An 18,931-nucleotide genomic window follows, 5' to 3' on the forward strand; every position below is an offset into this window, starting at 1 on the left:
CATGATAAAGTTGCAAGCCAAAAAGGGGCTACACAATTTATCATGATAAAGTTGCAAGCCAACACACAAAAACCCAAAAAGATTACCCACCATTTTTATTTTCTTTACTAACCCTACCTTAGGCCTTTTCTTTTATTTTTAGAAAACATTATATTTATTTTCTAGTCTTGAAACCTAATTTCCTATGGGTTAACAATAATTTGTGATTATGAACATTCTTCCATATCTTATGCATTTAATAAAGTTTAAGTATTTATTTCAATACCTTTAATGAAAAGGCTTTAAACAAATACCTAAATTTTATTATTTTTCCTAGGGTATAAAAATTTAATGCATAAAGGAAAATAAAACAATCCTAACAATATTGATTTCACTAATTTTGGACACCCCTAGAAATTTCTGTGATTTAAATGGTGATATACGGATTTAATCTATTATTCTACAAAAGAAAATCTAAATTTTTCCCAAAAACCCCCGGCCTAACTTTTCTTACGCACCCCCTTCTTACCCCCTCTCTCTTGCGCTGGCCCCGTGGCTTGGACCCACCTTCTTTCCCTATTCCTCCTACTCGCCGGCCCCTTTCTCCTGTGTCGGGCTCACTTGGCCGAGTTCTTCTCCCCTCCTTCTTTCTTAAACCGAAGCCGGCCCAACGGCCCAATTTTTTTTCTTTTTCTTTCCGTGGCACCGGCCTGCCAATCCAGCCTGTCGGCCTGCTGGACCATGGCCCACACTGCGCCTCCGGCCGGCCTTTCTTTCCTCCCTCACTTCTGCTTCTGACTGGCGGGCCCCTGGTGCCAGCACCGTCTTCCTCCGCGTGCCAAAACTGAGCGCGACAGGGGGCGGCGCGGCTTGCCGGCCGGCGCTCCACCGGCGACGGGGCTAGGCTGGGGAAGCATTCCTATACCAAAGCACACCCGTGCGCGGCGGCAGCTCCTCGGGAGGTGGCCGGAGCTCCCCTCTCCACGGCGGCGGGCGGCGGGACTGACTACCGGCCGTGACCAAGTACGACGGCGGCACAACTCATCCTTCCGACTACCCCTACAGCTTCTGAGTACCCCAGGCGCTTACCTACGGCTTACCACAAAGAAGGAAAACAACGGCAAGGTGGTGCTCACCGTGAGCAGGAGGTCTTGCGGCGGCGGACGAAAAGGGCAGTGGTCACGGGTGCGCCGCCGGAGAAGCTGGACAACAAGCTGACAGGGCTGTAGGTGAGGTATTAGCGGAGGTTTGGGCGAGAGGAATCGACGGGAGATGCATTGTGGCGGTGGAATTTTGGTCGGCGGCACGGGTTTGCCAGAGAGGGACGGCGGCGGTAAAAAGGCAGGCGGTAAGGAGTGGCGGCGGGAACGGTTGATATTCAAGGTCTTACCGCGCGCATGGGCGACACCGTGGCCTAGTCATAGGCTAGCGTGGTGTGGAGGTGGCGTAGATGTTGCGCTAGTCGACGATCAAAGACTTCGGCGATGACACGTCGTGCCCTGCTTCTGTCGCCCCCCCCCCCCCCCTCCTTTGCTTCTCTGTCACCCGAGATTCAGAGCCTTTCCACGGCCGATTTTGAATCCGAAGGTCCCAAGGTACCTTAAGCAAACCTGAAGATAAACTTGAACCCTTCAACTTTTATTTTGGCTCTTGCCAAAGCGCATAATCATCCACATGTTGTAAATTTTGAATTCCTTTCTCAGTTCAACTCAAAATACCCTGAAACTTGGATTCAGTTCGACAGTCACTATATATGGCCATTTACCCTTCTGTTAATTCCTTTCCAGTGGCCCAAACTCTTTCTTTTTAGTCCAACTACTAACCATTCGTGCTCTACAACTATCCAAGATCCCATTTTGCTCATAAACACTTATACCTTTTGCACTACATCCTTCTGAATTTTGCTCCAAACTCAGCTACTTACTGCTGTTTTCAGACTTAGACAGTTTCAGCAGCTAAGTCAACCGTGGCAAAGTGCTGGCTTTGAGCCTCAATTTGAATTTTGTCCCTTTACTGTTCTTGACCAACAACACCCTAATATACTTGTCCAAAGTTCATACTTTATCGCTGTATAGTTGCTTTTGTCCACTTATTTGGAAAATTTGGCAGAAATCAATTTCTAAAATGGATACTTGCACTGTTTTTCTGAAAGTCCATTTTCGGATAGTGAACAGTACACTCTTGTTTTGATTTTTCCATTGCTTTTCTTGAGATGTTTAGGACTAAATTTGGTCTCCAATCTTGATCCCCAAAGTTCTAAACACTCTCAAGCTTCCATTTCATATTTTTGCCCAATTTTTTTGAATTTAGAATTCAAAATTCAAATTTTGGTCAAATTTGACTTCAATTTGACTTTTAGTCAATTTCTTCTCTTTTTCTCCATAATTACCTTTAAATTTTCTTAATCACCTTTGATGATTAAAACACCAGGTGTTACAATGACCCAGTGCTATGGGTATTTTGCCAGTGTAGGCACTTGATTTCCCACCACTCTCCTATGAAATCGACTAGTGCTTGTGACTTGATGGAAGTCCTTGACTTGAATTCCAGAGACAAGGCTCCGAGTTCTACTACCCACATGGAGATTTTTCCTATTGCATCTCTATTGTGGAGGATGTCTATCAAGGGAAAGTCTGTGATGATGGAGATGTTGTGTTCCTTGAAGTAGTGTCGTAGCTTCCGTGAGGTGAGTAGTACTGCGTATAGCAATTTCTGAACTGGTGGGTACCTGGTATTGGAGTTTGACAACACATCGCTGATGAAGTAGACGGGCCTCTGTACTTTGTATACATGGCCTGATTCTAGTCTTTCGACCATGATCGCCGTGTTGACAATATTAGTAGTCGCGGCGATATAGAGAAGCAAGTCTTCATTGGGAGTAGGCGACGTGAGGACTGGTGACTTTGATAAGAAGTCCTTCAACTATTGAAGGGCTTGATCTGCCTTTGTGGTCCATAGGAATTTATCTTGCCTCTTGAGTAGTTTTAAGAAGGGTAGTCCCCATTCCCCAAGTATTGAGATGAATCTGTTGAGAGCCACAATGCATCTAGTCAGCTTGTGGACATCCTTGATGCATGATAGGGCATGCAAATTTGTGGTGGCAGCGACCTTCTTGGGATTAGCCTAGATTCCTCGATGACTGATGATGAACCTAAGTATTTTTCTGGAGGTTACACCGAACACGCATTTTGTCGGGTTCAGTTTCCACCCTATGCTCGCAAGCTTGTGAAGGTTTCTTCGAAATCCTCAATCAAGTCATCAAGATTTCTGGTCTTTATGACCACGTCGTCCACGTACACCTGTACGTTGCGGTGTAGTTATTTCTTGAAGCACTCTTAGATGGCTCGTTGATATGTGGCACTTGCGTTCTTCAACCCGAAGGACATCATAGTATAGCAGAAAGCTCTGTATGGGGTGATGAACACGGTCTTGATCTGGTCTTCTTCCTTGAGAGCTATCTGGTGATACCCCGAGTAGCAATCAAGAAAGCAAAGTAGCACACATCCAGCAGTTGAATCGATCACTTGATCAATCCTAGGGAGCCCAAAAGGGTCCTTTGGATAGTGCTTGTTGAGATCCATGTAGTCAATACACATCCTCCACTCATTATTATTCTTCTTCTGCACCAAGACAGGGTTAGCCAGCCACTCTAGATGATAGACTTATTTTATGAAGCCAACCGTGAGTAATTTGGCTAACTCTTTTTTGATTACTTCTCTTTTGTCTTGGGCGAGTCGATGTAGTCGTTGTCGCTTGAGCATAACTTTCGGATCCACATTTAGTAAGTGCTCGATCAACTCCTTGGGCACCCCCATCATATCAAATGGCTTCCATGCAAAGATGTCTCAGTTGGCCCAAAGAAAGCTGACGAGCGTGTCTTCCTATTTGAGCTATCTCCAGTCTCAAGTTCAATGGCTTTAATATTGACTTGACTTGCCAGCTTGACCATGGTTGTCCCTGACTTTTTCTCTGGAACCTCGAGTTCTATTGGAGATAGTTTCTTAGAGGCAACGAAGACTTGCATCATCGAATTTGGCACCTGAGTAGTCGCCGCAAGCTCCAAAGCTTCTGTGTCACAGTCGTATGATTTCTTCAATTCTACTTGCCATGAGAGTAGTCCCTTGGGTCCCAGCATTTTGAGTACGAGGTATACGTAATGCGGGATGGTCATGAACTTTGCCAGTGCTAGTCTTCCAAGGATACCGTGATACGAAGTTTCAAAATCATCCACCTCAAACCAGATGTACTCGGTTCGATAATGATCCTTTGCCCCGAAGGTAACTGGCAAAACCACCTGACCAAGGAGTTCATTGGGGTGAGCATACCTGTTACATCGAGGAACATCTTCATCAAAGTCTTGGCAAAGAGCACATTGAGGCCACTGCCGCCATCGATGAGTACTTTTGTGAGTCTGGAGCTTGTGACTACTGGATCTAGGATGAGAGGGTACTGTCCTGGGTTGAAGAAACTAGTTCACTTATCCTTTCTTGAAAAGGTGATTGGCATCTCAGATCACTTGAGGAATGTAGGTGTTGCTGGTTCAATGGACATGATCTCTCGGAGGGCTAGTTTCTGGGACTGCTTGGTAGCATTACCCGGTGTGCCACCGAAGATAACGTTGACGGTGTTGGACGAGTTCTGGATTTTTCCATTGTCATCCTCGCCTTCGTCTTCTTTGGTGTTGCCCTTAACCTTTGCTACAGAAGGTTCTGGCAGATCTTTCATGACTCGACGAGATCTACCACTTTCGTATGAAGTGCTCGGGCATTGGAGGCCAAAATAGGGCAGGCCGATTGGCCTAGCCCGTTTCTGGCCCTAATCATCGCGCCCTTTCACCAGGAGGTTGCCCACGATGTTCCTAGGATTATTTTCCAGATACCTAGCCTCGAAGGCATTCCAACCGACGCCACCAACTATAAATACCCAAGACATCCAATAAGGAGGGGGAATCCCAACGAGTTTTTACCTAGCCGCTGCCACAAGAGAAGAAAAAGGGATTTAGATTTGATCAGAAGCTTCGTCATCGAAGGGGACCTCCAAAGGGAGGAAACTCCTAGGCTGATCGGCCTACGGTGGCTCAGGCCGATCGGCTTGAGTCCCTGGCGTCTCCCCTCATCTTAGTCTTCGATCATGGTGTTCTCCAGGTGCTCCTAACCTCCTTTATTCGTCAAGATGTGTAAGATCATGGGGTAAAGCCTTTGTTCATCCCTAGGGTTGATATGGTCCTTGATTTGTAACTGCTACATGTTCTTTATGCCCATTAATGCGTCATGGTCTATGTCATTGCATTGCTTGGTTTATATATGTGAGATCTCTATCCTGTACAACATACGTTCTTACTAGAGTTTTCTGGTAATCGTGGTGATTAGCTTAACTCTGCGGATGCTTCAATATAGTGTGTATAAGCGAGGTGATTGATTATCCCTGCGTAGTGACAGTATGCAATGGGAAAAAGACCGAGCGAGCACGTGACCACTATGATAGCTAGTGAGGGTCGCACCCATCTGTGTAGTAGATACATATTCTTGTGAACCTAGATCCTAGGGAGGGAATGCTTATATCTATCTCTATCTCCTATTTTGTGTTAACATTTACTATATTGTCTCAATCTCTTTTATTAATTTAGTTTATCCCTCTACACAATACATTTTAACTTAAAATCAAAGTTTAGTTTTGCACTTCATAAACTATAGTCTATCAAATTTTAACACCAATCGGAATGCAAACCTAAGGGTAGGATGAAATAAGAATCTATTGCCTTCAACCCAAATCCGCAATTCCAGAAAATCCCCTTCCCCTGACAAAATGGGAAAGGGAAAGTAGGAGCACAAATCAGGGGACAGACCTAATTGTCGCTCCTACTCCTCCCTTCTCTGCTAGGATGTGCCATTCCTACTGTCTGTTGCAGATCTGCGCACAGCTCAAGTCTTTGCCACAGTCAACAGGAGCATGTCGGTGAGCCCCTTGCATTGTACACCATTGCAGATATACCCTTTGCTCTGGCCTGCAACTGGGAAGTGGACTACACTTATTAGAAGTGTAATGTAAATATGCTTCCTTTTTCAAAAATCATAAATTGCATCATGTCTCAATGGTAGTGCTGACTCATCAGAATCAAAAGGTCACATGTTCGACCCCTGCTATGGACACTCTTACCTTTTTATTTTTCTTCCTTTTTTATCTCAAACTAGTTGTGGGATCCTACCAGATTTTATAATGAATTGGAACACCTTATTTCTCAACTCATGCTTGCATGGGAGATCCCCTCAGTTTATGATATTTTCGCATACCTTATTTTTCAACAAATGTTTACATGTGGAACCATGGTTGGTCTATAACGTTTTCGAGGACCTTATATCGTCACAAAACCAACATATAATAGTGTTAACACCAAAATTTGGAAATATGCTGTGAAAGGAAGGAATCGGCCGATGATGCAAAAAATGACGAAATCTCCTAACTAAGGCTATTTGCGAGCTGGCCGTAGAGATCAGGAACATGTGCATGAAGAAAGAGAAAGCAAGAAAGCTAGAAGATTAAAAGAAGTCAACGCACACATGTACACGGCAAGAGTTCCAACAGTCTGGCATCCAAGGGAAGCGCATGTACGGGAGGTTGTTTATAGAATAAAATATTTTGGAGATAGAGTTGGTTAGGGATAAGCTTGATTAGAGATAGAGTTGGGTTAGTTAGAGATAGAGTTTTGATTAGAAAATATTATGTATGTGACTTGCCTTGTATGTGATTAAAATGCCAATTATGTAACGTCAAAGGCCATCTGCCCTATAAATATAAAGGGTCCTGGCCATTGTAATAATCATCACACGATCAATAATACAACATATTTACCTTTACCTTTTGGCTTCACGCCATTGCCCTAGGAGTAGGAGTAATGTAGATTCTCGACGAGTTCCTTCTAGCAAGCTGGGTTGCATCGACCTCGATCTCCGGCAAGCTGCAAGTTCCGTCACCAGGTGTTCTAGGCTTTAACCACCAGGCGCATCGCTATGGTTTCGTCTAGTTTCATCTACCAGTTATCGAGTATCTTGGATCTTTGACTTACGGCGCATCGCTTCTGTCTCGATCTACGGTATTCACCAGTTATCCCGCCTTGATTAAGCTCGCATCGGCTGATATTTATCTGTTCTATCGTCTTGCCGTTTACGACATATTAATTATTATTAATTCTGTCGGAATAGACGATAGATCTATTTTTAATAGCATGTTGCATCTTGATCTTGGCCATCCTTCGAGTGTTGTTGGGAGTAAGTTCCGTTGTGATTGGATCATCGGCTAGCGGGGTTCAGATTAATGTCCTGCTAAATATTTCTAGACTGCAACTACCGGGCGCATCGCTGTGGTTTCACCTAGAGATATTGGTGGTAACGTTAGTTTAGATCTCATCGGCTTGTGGCTCTAGCTATGGCGGGGCAACAACTCAACAGCATCCTATTTTCTATCGGCCGTCTGGCCGATATTTATTGTAAATTATATTAAATCGGCTGGATGGCCGATGAATCACTCACATTCATCAAGGTACTGGAATCGGCTTCACAGCCGATATATTTGTCATGATTTATTTTGTTGCACCATTATCGCTACTGTGCCAAGATTATATCGGCCTGATCGGCCGGTTGCCTCGGACTTCACAATAACTATCATCTCCTTGTCAGTTGAATGGTCAAACTGACTGGCACGCCCGCGCACACCACGCGCGCCGATTTGGATTCTGCACTGGAGTTAAGCAGATCTCCCAGGTCCTCATGTGCTGATGCAGGGTCCACCGCCGCCAGGATTTTGCGTCAACACATTTTGGCACGCCTAGTGGGACACGAGGAAGCATTGGCTGATTAAAAATGCATCGGGCAATTGGAATAAAAAAAGGAGTTGTATCGGCTGATTACAGAAAATATCGACCGATTACAAAAATCGGCTGGCTTCTTTATTTACATTGCCTCTTTTCAGCCGATGGACATGAAAGAGCAGCCGATGGACAAAGGAACAAATGAAAAAAAAAAAGAAAGAGAAGCAGTTGGCCGATGGGAAAGGAATAAATGAATTTTAAAAAAGGGAGCAGTCGGCCGATGGAATATCGAAGGAATAAATAAAAGAAGAAAAAAGAGCAGCCAGCCACTAGTCTCAGCCGATGGTACAAAGAACTAATGATTAATTTCAATCGGCCGGGTACTTCCGTCATCGGCTATATAAAAAAGGAATTATGCAAGCCAATCGGCTGGGAACTTCCGTCATCGGTTGAGATGCTATTGAGAGCACTAGCTCGCACTACAGGCTTTACACAAATTGATTATTATTTGGAGCTGAGCTGATAGGGGGGTACATCAGCATCGGCCGGTTGGTGGTGCATCGGCCGATAGACAGTTACAAAATAATACTTGGTGTCCGATGATGGGACTAGTTTATTCAGCCAATAGGGTGGTCGATGGCTTGCGACCAAATCGGCTGGGTCATGTTATTTAATTAAAGGATATGGAGGTATCAGTAAATGCTAATCGCTTCCAGCTTATAAAGAGCTGATGGAGTTGACTTCCTCTCAACAAAGCAAAATAAGATGTCGAGCTTACATGAAGCCGATGGAATAGTCAAAGATCCTAGCATGATGAATGATTAGGCAGTGAAGATGAAGTTTTTGCAAAGTACATACCTCTTCAAGGCTCAAAATAATCCTTCGTTGCCTGGACTATTGACGTGTAGACTAGTGGCCAAAGTATTCTCAGGACAGCCCATGGAGTGAATCGGCTTCCAAAAAAAAAGGCTGACTTGAATAGCCGATGGAATGGCCGATGCAGAAGTCTCGCCTGACAGCCGACGGAAATAGTAATTTACATGCTGATCACGTGATGGCTCTAGAAAAAAGTATCGGCTGATATAAAAGTATCGGCCGCTAACTACAAAGAGTATCGGCTGAAAAAAAGCATCGGCCGATTAGAAAGCTGTATCGGCCGATTGAAAGCTGTATCGGCTGATTAAAAAAAATGCATCGGTCGATTGGAAATTGCGTCGGCCGATTGAAAATTGATAGGCTGATTGAAAGTTGTACGGCTAATTAAAAAAAATGCATCGGCCACCGGCCGATTGACTGCTTGGCAAAAAGCATCGGCTGATTGCTTCGGCCGATTGATTGCTTGGCCAATAAAAAAAATTTGACTGATTGGATCAAGCAAAATAGTATCGACTGCTTATAAAATATATCGGATGTTAATTTCGAAGCATGAAATATTCATACTTCGAAACTGGGGGCCTGTGTTGACAACAAAAGCTTGCTGGTTACTGCACCAAGTTTTGGTGTCAACAAATAGCGAGTGACGTTTTTTTAGCTTGGGTGGTAATTTTTATAACGTACCATAACTTTATCACCAAATTTGCTCAGATGTAAAATTTTATGATGTTTTCAGCCAGAAACGTCATAAATCTATGACGAGAACAAATGTCTCATTAAATTTTTATCATAGATCAGAAGATTTCTTGTAGTGCACTGATGTATGCACTCTGACCTAGTGCACGTTACATGAAAAACCAACTTTTCTAACAGGATGCGGAGGTCGAAATGCAAAAAGGCTATGGAGGTCGCAGAGGCCGAATCCAAGGAATTGTATGGCTATTATTTTGCCATTTTCATGGCCTCGATCATGGCTTATGAAGCACTACCCTCAAAGTGCACAAAGAAATGGAAGAAAAGAAAAGGCGTTATGAGCAAACAAAGGCAATAAATTAATCATACTTCAACAGAAGAGATATACGCCAAGCAGCCAGTATCAAGAACCAAGTTATAACTACCCAAACATTACTACTTCGCATCAACCTCTGCATTTGTCTGATATAATCCTACACCAGTTTATAGTGCACCTACTATGGTGTATGATCCACATCGGAATCAGCAACCCCGTGTTTCGCAATATAGTCCTTCAAATTTTCACTTGTCTACGGTTCCTAAGATCCCAACTTCAAATCAAACAAATGGAGTAGCCAATGAATCCACAAGAGTGGCTAGCTTATCGATCAATATCCAATGTAAACATAATTCATGCAATAATTGGAGGGTACAGTGAATCACCACTAGTAGAAAAATGGACATCAATCCCGACAAAAAGTCCGGAACGAATTGGTACCGACTCTAAATTTTGTGAACTTCAGAGAACTTTCAATACCGGTTGGTGTTACCACTAGGTACTAATGCTTCTCAAGGCTTTAGTACTGGTTTGTAAAACCAACAATACTAAAAGTCACCTTCAGTATCGATCGGTGTTACAAACTAGTACTAAGGGCCTGTTTGGCATGGCTCCACTCCAAAACTCCAGCAACTCCACCAAAAAATCTAGCCAAACACCTCAACTCCAAAACTCCATGGAGCAGCCAACTCCATGGAGCTGTAGTGCAAATGGAGGTGGAGTTTTGGAGCACCTCTTTTGCTGCTCCAAAACTCTCGATTTCGAACCTCCTCGTGGAGTTGATGGGTAATTACCCACCAATGCCACTGGTTACACAAAAAAAACGTTTCATTCTGTTCCTCCCGAGCTCCCACCCGTGCCTATTTCCCCACCCCCGTCACCTGTGGCCTACCGCCTCCCCGCCGCCCATTGCCGCCCCGCCTGATGCCTCCCCGCCGCCCGTCGCCGCCGTCGCCGAGCCCCACCAGTCGCCGAGGCCCGCCCGTCGCCGCCCTACCCCTGTCGCCGCCGCCACCGGCCCCGTGGCTGCCTCCCCGCCGCCCGTCGCCGCCCCGCCCCGTCGCCCATCGCTTCCCGCCCCCGTCGCCCGTTGCTGTCGAGCCCCGCCGCCCGTCGCTGCCGAGCCCCGCCGCCCGTCGCCTCCCCGGCCTCGTGGCCGCACAGCCCGCCGCCACCCGGCCCCGCCGCCGCCCCGGCCCCGTGGCCGTCCAGGCCACCGCCGACCACCGCCGGCCGGTCCCGTCGCTGCCCCGGCCCCGGGGCCGCCCATAGGAGACTCCGGGCCGTCGCGGTGGACAAGGGAGGGGCGCAGCTCCGCGTCGAGCTCGTCGTGGCCGATGACGCCAGTGGCGGTCGCGGCAGCGCGTCCGTGGCGTACGGCGAGGATGTCGCTGCCAGTATCTTCGAGGTAGGCACGCAGTTGTTCGTCAGGGCGTATGACAAGTGGGGCTTGAATTGGGGGGGCAACAATGGCAATCTACACTGAAATCGATCTTTTTTGGAGCTGAGAGCACCCATCTAGCCAAACACCCCATTTTATTTCTGGAGTTTTGGAGTGGAGCTGGCTCCACCTGGAGTTCTGGAGTGGAGCAGCTCCACCTAGAGCTGGAGCCATGCCAAACAGGGCCTAAAAGGCCATCCACGGATAACTTCAAAAGAAAAGCATCTCCTACAAAATCAAATGTGTTGTGCAGGTGACATTGTAAGGAAGCTATGCGCGAAGCAAGAGGTTCAAACCCAAGCACAGAGGACACATATTTTTTCCTTAAAACATTGTGTGACTTGTTACCTGTGTCTTGCGCGTGTGTGAGCTTCCCCATATTTAAAATAACTTTTTAACGCAAAACCCTTTAATATTGGTGAGTTACCCGGTACTAACAGCTAGGACTTTTAGTCCCGGATTCATAATACCGGGTCCAACAATGCGGATTAAAGGGGGTATGGATCAACTGATAGGGATTTTTTCAGTAGTACACGTCACAAATTGAAGGAGTAGAGAGATGTTTTCATCAAGTGAACCATGTGGCTGAAGCCGAAGCCCCAGAACAAAATGGTCTCATGTTCAATATCTTTAAGAAAAACATGACTTGAAGCATCAGGAAACAAAGAATCCTAGTCCGTCGAACAGAAGGATTGGGTGCTCTTATTTTAATGCGACTTTAATTTACTGATGAAGGGAGCAACCTTACTTATGATTCCCACCCTTCTAAATCTCGAAAGCTGTAGGAGTATGAATTAGAAGATGATCTTAATCCTTTATTTGAAACTGTTCAATTCCTGTTTGAAAGTGCTCAGTCCAAGTTTGAATCCAGAAATTAAGTACTCCCCTATCCTAAATTGTAGGTAGTTTTGCATTTATGTTATAACTTTTCCTATGAACATAAATATATACTATGTCCAGATATACATAGTTAAATCTATAAATCTAGAAATGTCAAAATGATCTACAATTTGGGATGGAGGGAGTAGACAATAAAGAGATGTAGGAGGTAAAAAGTTTTTCTTGAAATAAAAGATAGTAACAAATGTATTAAATATGTTTAGCCGCCTGGAGACAACCACAGAGGTAGGGTCCTTGTGACAAATAGTTTCTTCGTAAAATAAATTTGGCCTATTTATTATTGGGTCGAGCCTAAATTTATTCCAACATGCCAATATTGTTCCGATAGCCCAAAATTGATTTCGATAGGCCCATTTGTAGTTGAGTCGAGCCCAACAGTTGTGCATATTGTTTCCGGCCCTTTTTCTCCTAATTTATTAATGAAATACAATTTTGACCCAATTATATGTGGGGCTAAGCGCACTTAAAGCATACATAAATTTAACTAATTGGCATGAGGAATAATTGATTTTAATTCATTTCTGATCCGGTTGGAAAAATAATAAGCACAACATACATATTAATGTATACAAGAAAATAAATTATTGTTCCCCCTCGAGACAACCACTATCATATTGTTTATCACGAATCAAAAACTATTACAAGATAATTGTCTCATAAAGAATAGAGATTAACATAGATGCATCCAGGTCATAAGCTTAAGCCACAAAGTAGAGCATTGATCTTAACCTCTTGCAGAGGTTAGCAGTTGACGAAGGAGTGCTTCAGTGTCTTGTGCCACCTTCTTCAAGTTCTCAATCACGGTTGACTACAATTTGAGAGTTTATTTTGAATCTTTAGTATTCTTCAAAGTAGCTAGCTCTTGCTGCTAATCAAGAAACCTTTGTTTAAATTGTTTGCTTCATTGTTGCATTTGGCTAGAAAAAAAAAAGCGAATAAGGGAGAGAGAGAAAAAGGAGTTTGGGCCCGATTTGAGAGAGAGAATTGTGGGCCAAGCTGGATTTAGAGAAGGGTTTTGGGCCCAAGGAGAGCAAGAGAGGTTTAGAGATTTTGAAATCGAGTTCTACACTAAAAACAAACCTTTCAAATTTGAAACCAAATTTATTTTTCACAAAACTATGCATTTCGGTATGGAGGCAACAAACAAAGATTTATACCCTATAATTCATTTATTAAATCTAGAATTAATATTTAATTTCAACTAAATTACCACACTTCCTTATGAATTCTAACAAATTTTAGAAAAATTTAAAATCCTAGCAAAATTTAAAATTAGGCTGTTACACATGAACATAAAGATTCATCATACTTCTCGATAGATCTGGCATGCAATTCTAATCACCACAACTACAAGAACACCCTATGCAATCTGCATTGATAATATACTGAAACAAGCATTACCGTAATAACACAAAATCATAAAATGAGGCTTATGGACCACTTAAAAATTGAAGGTCGTGTTGATCATCACCATGAAAGATTGCTCATCACTAGATCACCACCAAGATCATACCTTTATCTGCTGATCTTAGGTTCAGAACGCCAACATGGTTCTTCCTCTTAGGGTTACCACATCGCCTAGGGGCTTAGCCTAAGCTAATCCTGGACAACTGACTGGGTTCATGATTGGGTTACATTGTTGCACTTGAGATTTTTAGTGCAGGTATTATTGTGCATGCCATGTCTTTTTCTTATTATTTACTTGATAAAATGCTTCCCATTATTTATCTTCTTTCAATGCGTTTGTAATCAGCCTCTTGCATCCACCGTATATATAGTACTACTGAAAAGTCCAATGAAGTACGAAATGTACTTATAGTGTTTTTATTATATCTTGTTTTGTAGGCTTTCTTCATGCGGAGGTCTCAGGGTTCTCCGTCGTCTCGATGAGGGAACATAGTTAGAGGAATATTCTAGGCCAGTGCGTTGTTGGGCATGACCACTACCCTTGTAATTAATTGTTCTCGGTGTAATTATAGTAAATTTCCGCTTATTTTGGGTGGTTCCTTACATTAAGAGAAGTGACCTATACAACAATCAAAATAACCTTATTTGGGTGTTGCTCTCATGCAGCAAACTCATATCATGTATCCATGTTACTATCTATTTTCATCATATGTAAGCTACAGGTATTATCCATAATATGCCTCCTTTTTAATTAAGACCTCCATGTGCCTTTTAGTTGTTGTTGGTCTCTATAACATTAACATAGAGCACAAATCTACCCCTCTAACTATAATTCTATCTAGGGTTTGTCTTTAAGAAAGTTTTCACATGTAGAGATACTATTTTTGTCTTGCAGAGACAGTTTATGTTGTCCCTATAGAGTCATAGAGTGCTACTACAGATAGTGCCTCTTTGTATAACGAGATATTTTTTAAAGTGTCCCTATATTTTTTTAAGACAACTTGTATGAAGAGATATTTTTAAGTGCCCTATATTTTCTAAGACAACTTGTAATGGCACAATATTATGTCTCTTTCTCTACATAAACTAGAAATATATTGTAAAAATAGAGGTACCACTACAAATAGTATCTCTTTGTATCAAGAGATATTTTTTGAAGTGTCCCTATATTTTTGAAGACAACTCGTACAAAGCGACATTTTTTTAAGTCTCCCTATATTTTCTAAGACAACTTATAATGGCACAATATTATGTCTCTTTCGAACTAGAAATGTATTGCTAAAAGATGATAATTTTAGAGTGATGGGTCTTCTAACTCAACAGCTCATACAACTTATAATGGAGCAATATTATGTCTCTTTCCAACTAGAAATATATTGCTAAAAGATGATAATTTAGAGTGATGGGTCTTCTAACTCAAGAGCTCATACAACTTATAATGGAACAATATTATGTCTCTATCGAACTAGAAATATATTGCTAAAAGATGATAATTTTGGAGTGGTGGGTCTTCGAACTCAAGAGCTCATACTGCATTGCATAGTACTCCACCAACTATAGCCAACTCAACCTCACACCAATTATTACATATTTACTTAGTATAATTTTTATGAGTAGCGCCTCAATAGTCTAAACAGTGTCTCAAGATATTTAAGTAAATGTCTTATGCTATGTCTTTCTGGGGTAAGGTCAATTTTTTCAGTGACTCAAATATGTCTGTAATATCATATATTGGCATTTTGCATAATGACTTAAGAAAATATTCCTATATATGGTTGAAAATGCTTTAAGTAGTGTCTCTATGACACTTTCTCCATGTTAAAACTGTGCATGAAACTGGTGCACTGAAAGTAGCAGTTTCATTTCATTGAAAAAGCTAACATGGTACTTTTGGTAACAATGCGATAAAATCATGTGCTGAGATTGACCTTAGTCTCTCAAGATGTTCATACAGATAGGTTTACGTACGTGCATTCATAGAGGTTAGCACGTGAGGGTCTATGCTGTGTTTTGAAAAAAAAACTAAAAGTTTGCAAGCGGCTCCCATGGTGCCATGCCGCAAAAGGATAACAAAAACACGGTGTATATATATCATCATCGTGATAGTTACAACACCAGCCACTATCAAGAGATACGAAAGAGGAAAAGGCTGCAACTTCTAAGAAAGAAAAGCAACAATCCATGCACGCACCCACGCACGCTAGAGCCTAGAGGCAGAGGCACCACAAGACGCTGACAAAATAAAGCGCGAAAGCGCGCGGCAATTGAGCTCTCTCCCATGCCATGCTCTAATCCTATCAGCGCAAACAGAGCACGCACCAACTGGTTCGTGGCATCTGATGCCAAGATGGGAGGCTGTCGTTGCCATCATCGATCGCCGATCTCATCTTATCTACCGATGTAGAGTGGGAGATTTCGGCAGCCATTGTGGTCACTGCCGGATGCCGATGTGAGCTGGCTAGCTAACTGCTTGACCCGCGCGCGCCGAGCTTCTTGACCTCCACCTTGAGCGACTTGAGGTACCTCACGGCCTCGTCGAGGACGGCCGGCGTGTCCATCCGGTCGCCGCCGGGGATGATCCCCTTGAGCGTCCGCACCATCTTCTTCATCCGCTCCTTCTTCTTCTCGCCGCCTCCGCCACCGGTCTCGTGCTTCCGCCCGCTGCCGCTAGCCCCGTACTCGGACGAGCACGTGGAGTCTGGGGATCCCCCGGCGCGGCACCCAGGCGTGCGGCCAGTGCTCAGCACGTCGTCCTCGTCCTCACCGTCCTCCGTGCTCATCAGCGCGTCGATCTCGTCCGTGTCCTCTTTCTGCCGAATTGAGGCAGCGCCGCCGTCATCTCCGCAGCCGTAGTAGGCGCTCTTGCCGGCGTAGTTCTGATCGTAGCCGTAGCAGCAGTGGTCGTAGTCGTACCCGCCACCGGACGAGCCGATCTTGTTGGCCAAGGAGGGGTGGAACATGACCCGGCTCCGGTCGTACGTCTGGTCGAAGATGACATAGTTCTTGGGGCAGGTGTCCGACGGCTGGAACTCCAGGCCCGTGAGTGGCGCCGGGAAGTCGTGCTGCCTCCGACCGGACAGCGGGTTCCCATAGGCAGCCGGCGCGGCGGGGTACCGGTCGTTGGCCGTGTAGTACGCGCCTCCACCACCGTAGCCGGCCACGTCGTAGTCATAGCCACCGGCGCCGGCGCCGTAGCCATAGCCGTACCCGTACCCGTAGCCACCGTACCCGTATCCGGGGTCTCCCTGCATAGGGCCGCTCTTGAAGTGATGCTTGATTTCTGGCAGTGTTTGTGCGGGAATTCTAGGGAGATTTGAGGCTTTCGATTGGAATGAAATTGAACAGGAATTTGGGAGAATTTTTTTATCTGGACTTGGAGCTGGTGTTTTCTTGTGGTTGAATTCAAAATTGTATCATTTAGTTTTGTTTGGGTTTGAGATTTTTGGGAAGGAGAGGGAGATGGGGACTGATGGCCAAATCTACGTCACGGGCTTCAGAAGCTGGCGGAAGTATTCAGCCTGCAAGAAGTAATCATTTGAAAACAAATTAGAGTGATATTTGCATGTAACAAATGATATTTTTCGAACATAGTATTGGTTACGATCATTTGTGGACGAAGCATCTTTTGATGTGCAACTCAGTCTATAAAAACACGTTATAGACTTATACTAGGATCAGCTTACAAGGTGAGAAAAGAGCACCAAGAGAAGAGGGCCAGAGCAATTTAGCAAGTTGCGCAGGTAAGTTAGATATTACTAGAGTGAAAGCTAGAGCGACCATGAGTTCATTAGTATATCTAACAATTTGTGAACAACGACGCCTGTTAAGTATAGTGACAATGTATGCTTCAGATTTTTTTTTTCTGTGGCGTGCTGGCTGATACATAAATTGGCTTATCGTGGGGCAGTCCATTAGAAGAGCAAGAATGTAACAGAACAGAGGAAGAACAGAGTGTTTTTTAAGATGAAGAACAGAGTATAGTGCAATGACAAATAGAACTAAAAAACAGAGCAGCTATGGTGAAGCATTCCTGAATGCATGCAAGGCTAAACTGAATCAAGTTGAATGTTTTAGGACTCTACCAGTACTTGTCTAAATGAAGCAAACTTGGTTCTTTTTCGCAGTGCTAGCACATCAAAACACTGCCTCCCGAACCGAGGCAAACGTAGGCTACAACTTTGTTTAAGCTAGTGGCTTTCTGCTCCGACTTTTGGCAAATAGCAACAAAAAGTTGACGAGTTTCTTCAAAAGTTCAAAACGCCATCTTTTGACTGCGCAGAGCATTGACAACACGCTGGCGGCTGGCCCAGTCCTCATCGTTGACGTGGTGGAGCCCGATCGCTTTCCTATCTACACTGGTCGCAACAGACAGGCACCAAGAACACCAAGTTCTTATCATCTGCTCTCCGTTCTGAATTATAGTTTGTTTTAACTTTTCTATATATATATAGATATTATTATGCATCTAAACATATGGTACATCTAAATGTATAATAAAATCTATAAATTTAAAAAAGCTAAAATAACTTATAATTTGGGATAAAGGGAGTACATACGAACAGCTGACGATCCCATGCTTACAGGCAAAGCGGAAGACATCTGAAAATCGAACAATGTAACGGAAGGAGACCTGAATTGCCGATGCGTTCTTGGCGAGAGGGCGCTGACCTGGCAAACTTGCATCAATCTGTAGTAGTACGCGACGGCGCCACTTGTCATAACGATGGCGTCAAGGCTCCTCCGGTTGAACCCAAAGCACATGTCCTCCTCAGCAGCCGGTGGTATCACCCGGGCTCCAAGCAGGCGTTGACCTCGAATCGCGATCGCTCGACGGACGGACCGGCGCGAGATCACAGGATGACGCGGAAGAACACCACCAACCGCAAGACCGCACCCACCCACGGCATCTCGCCCCCCTCCGTTTCCTTCTCCGCCTGAAATTACCAAAACACAGCGCCAAGCGATCAGCCCCAGGATCAATCACTTGGAGCAGAAAAGTAACGCAAGACAGAGGAAGCGCTGTGTGGTGTGATCAAGACCATACCAATCAAGGCACTCTGGAATGAAATGGAACTGAAGGCTGACTCAAGCAGAACAGAGCAATGGAACGGGGATGGGATGGATGGACTGAGCCGGCAAAGGAGGGGCACAGGGTTTTATATAACGGAGGAGCAGCCGGTGCTGGATTGGATGCTCCGATTGGTCCCTTCCTCCCCTCTCCTTTTGCTCGTTCCTTTTGCGGCACTTCTTTTGAGTGTGCGTGATACAGAGAGGGAGGAAGGGCGAGGTGGAGCTGCGTTTGGTGCCGGGACCCGCCGCGGCGCTGCGCGCGTGCCCCCCGGGGCCATCGATGCGCGCCTTGGGACGCTGGGAGGTAGGGCCGGGGCGAACGCAGGGCGGCGTCCGGGGCAGCAGCCATCATGCTGCGGGAGTTGAACCGAGCTAGTATAGGTGGCGGCTGCTGCGATGGACCACCGGACATGCGAGATTGCTCGTCCGAATTGTACTCCACGTGCTG

At 44.6% G+C, this 18,931-nt stretch overlaps 1 protein-coding gene across 3 annotated transcripts; it reads right to left on the reverse strand.

Annotated features, from left to right (window-relative positions):
* Positions 1–15,477: 15,477 nt before the first annotated feature.
* LOC101785505 (transcription factor bHLH144) lies at positions 15,478–18,613 on the reverse strand. 3 transcript variants are annotated; one of them, XM_004965363.2, is made up of 3 exons: positions 18,458–18,613; positions 18,082–18,347; positions 15,478–16,931 (listed from the first exon to the last, which is right to left on the reverse strand). In XM_004965363.2, exon 3 carries the CDS (start codon positions 16,662–16,664, stop codon positions 15,876–15,878), a length of 789 nt encoding a protein of 262 aa, XP_004965420.1. In that variant the 5' UTR covers positions 16,665–16,931; positions 18,082–18,347; positions 18,458–18,613; the 3' UTR covers positions 15,478–15,875. The 3 variants fall into 3 exon arrangements, with proteins under 3 accessions (XP_004965420.1, XP_004965419.1, XP_012700609.1); XM_004965362.2 differs by having other exon boundaries at positions 18,044–18,347; XM_012845155.2 differs by having other exon boundaries at positions 17,970–18,347.
* Between the last annotated feature and the right edge of the window lie 318 nt (positions 18,614–18,931).

This window comes from Setaria italica, chromosome IV (assembly GCF_000263155.2).
Source record: "Setaria italica strain Yugu1 chromosome IV, Setaria_italica_v2.0, whole genome shotgun sequence".
Lineage (NCBI taxonomy): Eukaryota > Viridiplantae > Streptophyta > Magnoliopsida > Poales > Poaceae > Setaria > Setaria italica.

Bases quoted from the DNA above. Each gene is read 5' to 3' on its own strand.
- LOC101785505 (XM_004965363.2), bottom strand. From the start codon at position 16,664: ATGCAGGGAGACCCCGGATACGGGTACGGTGGCTACGGGTACGGGTAC.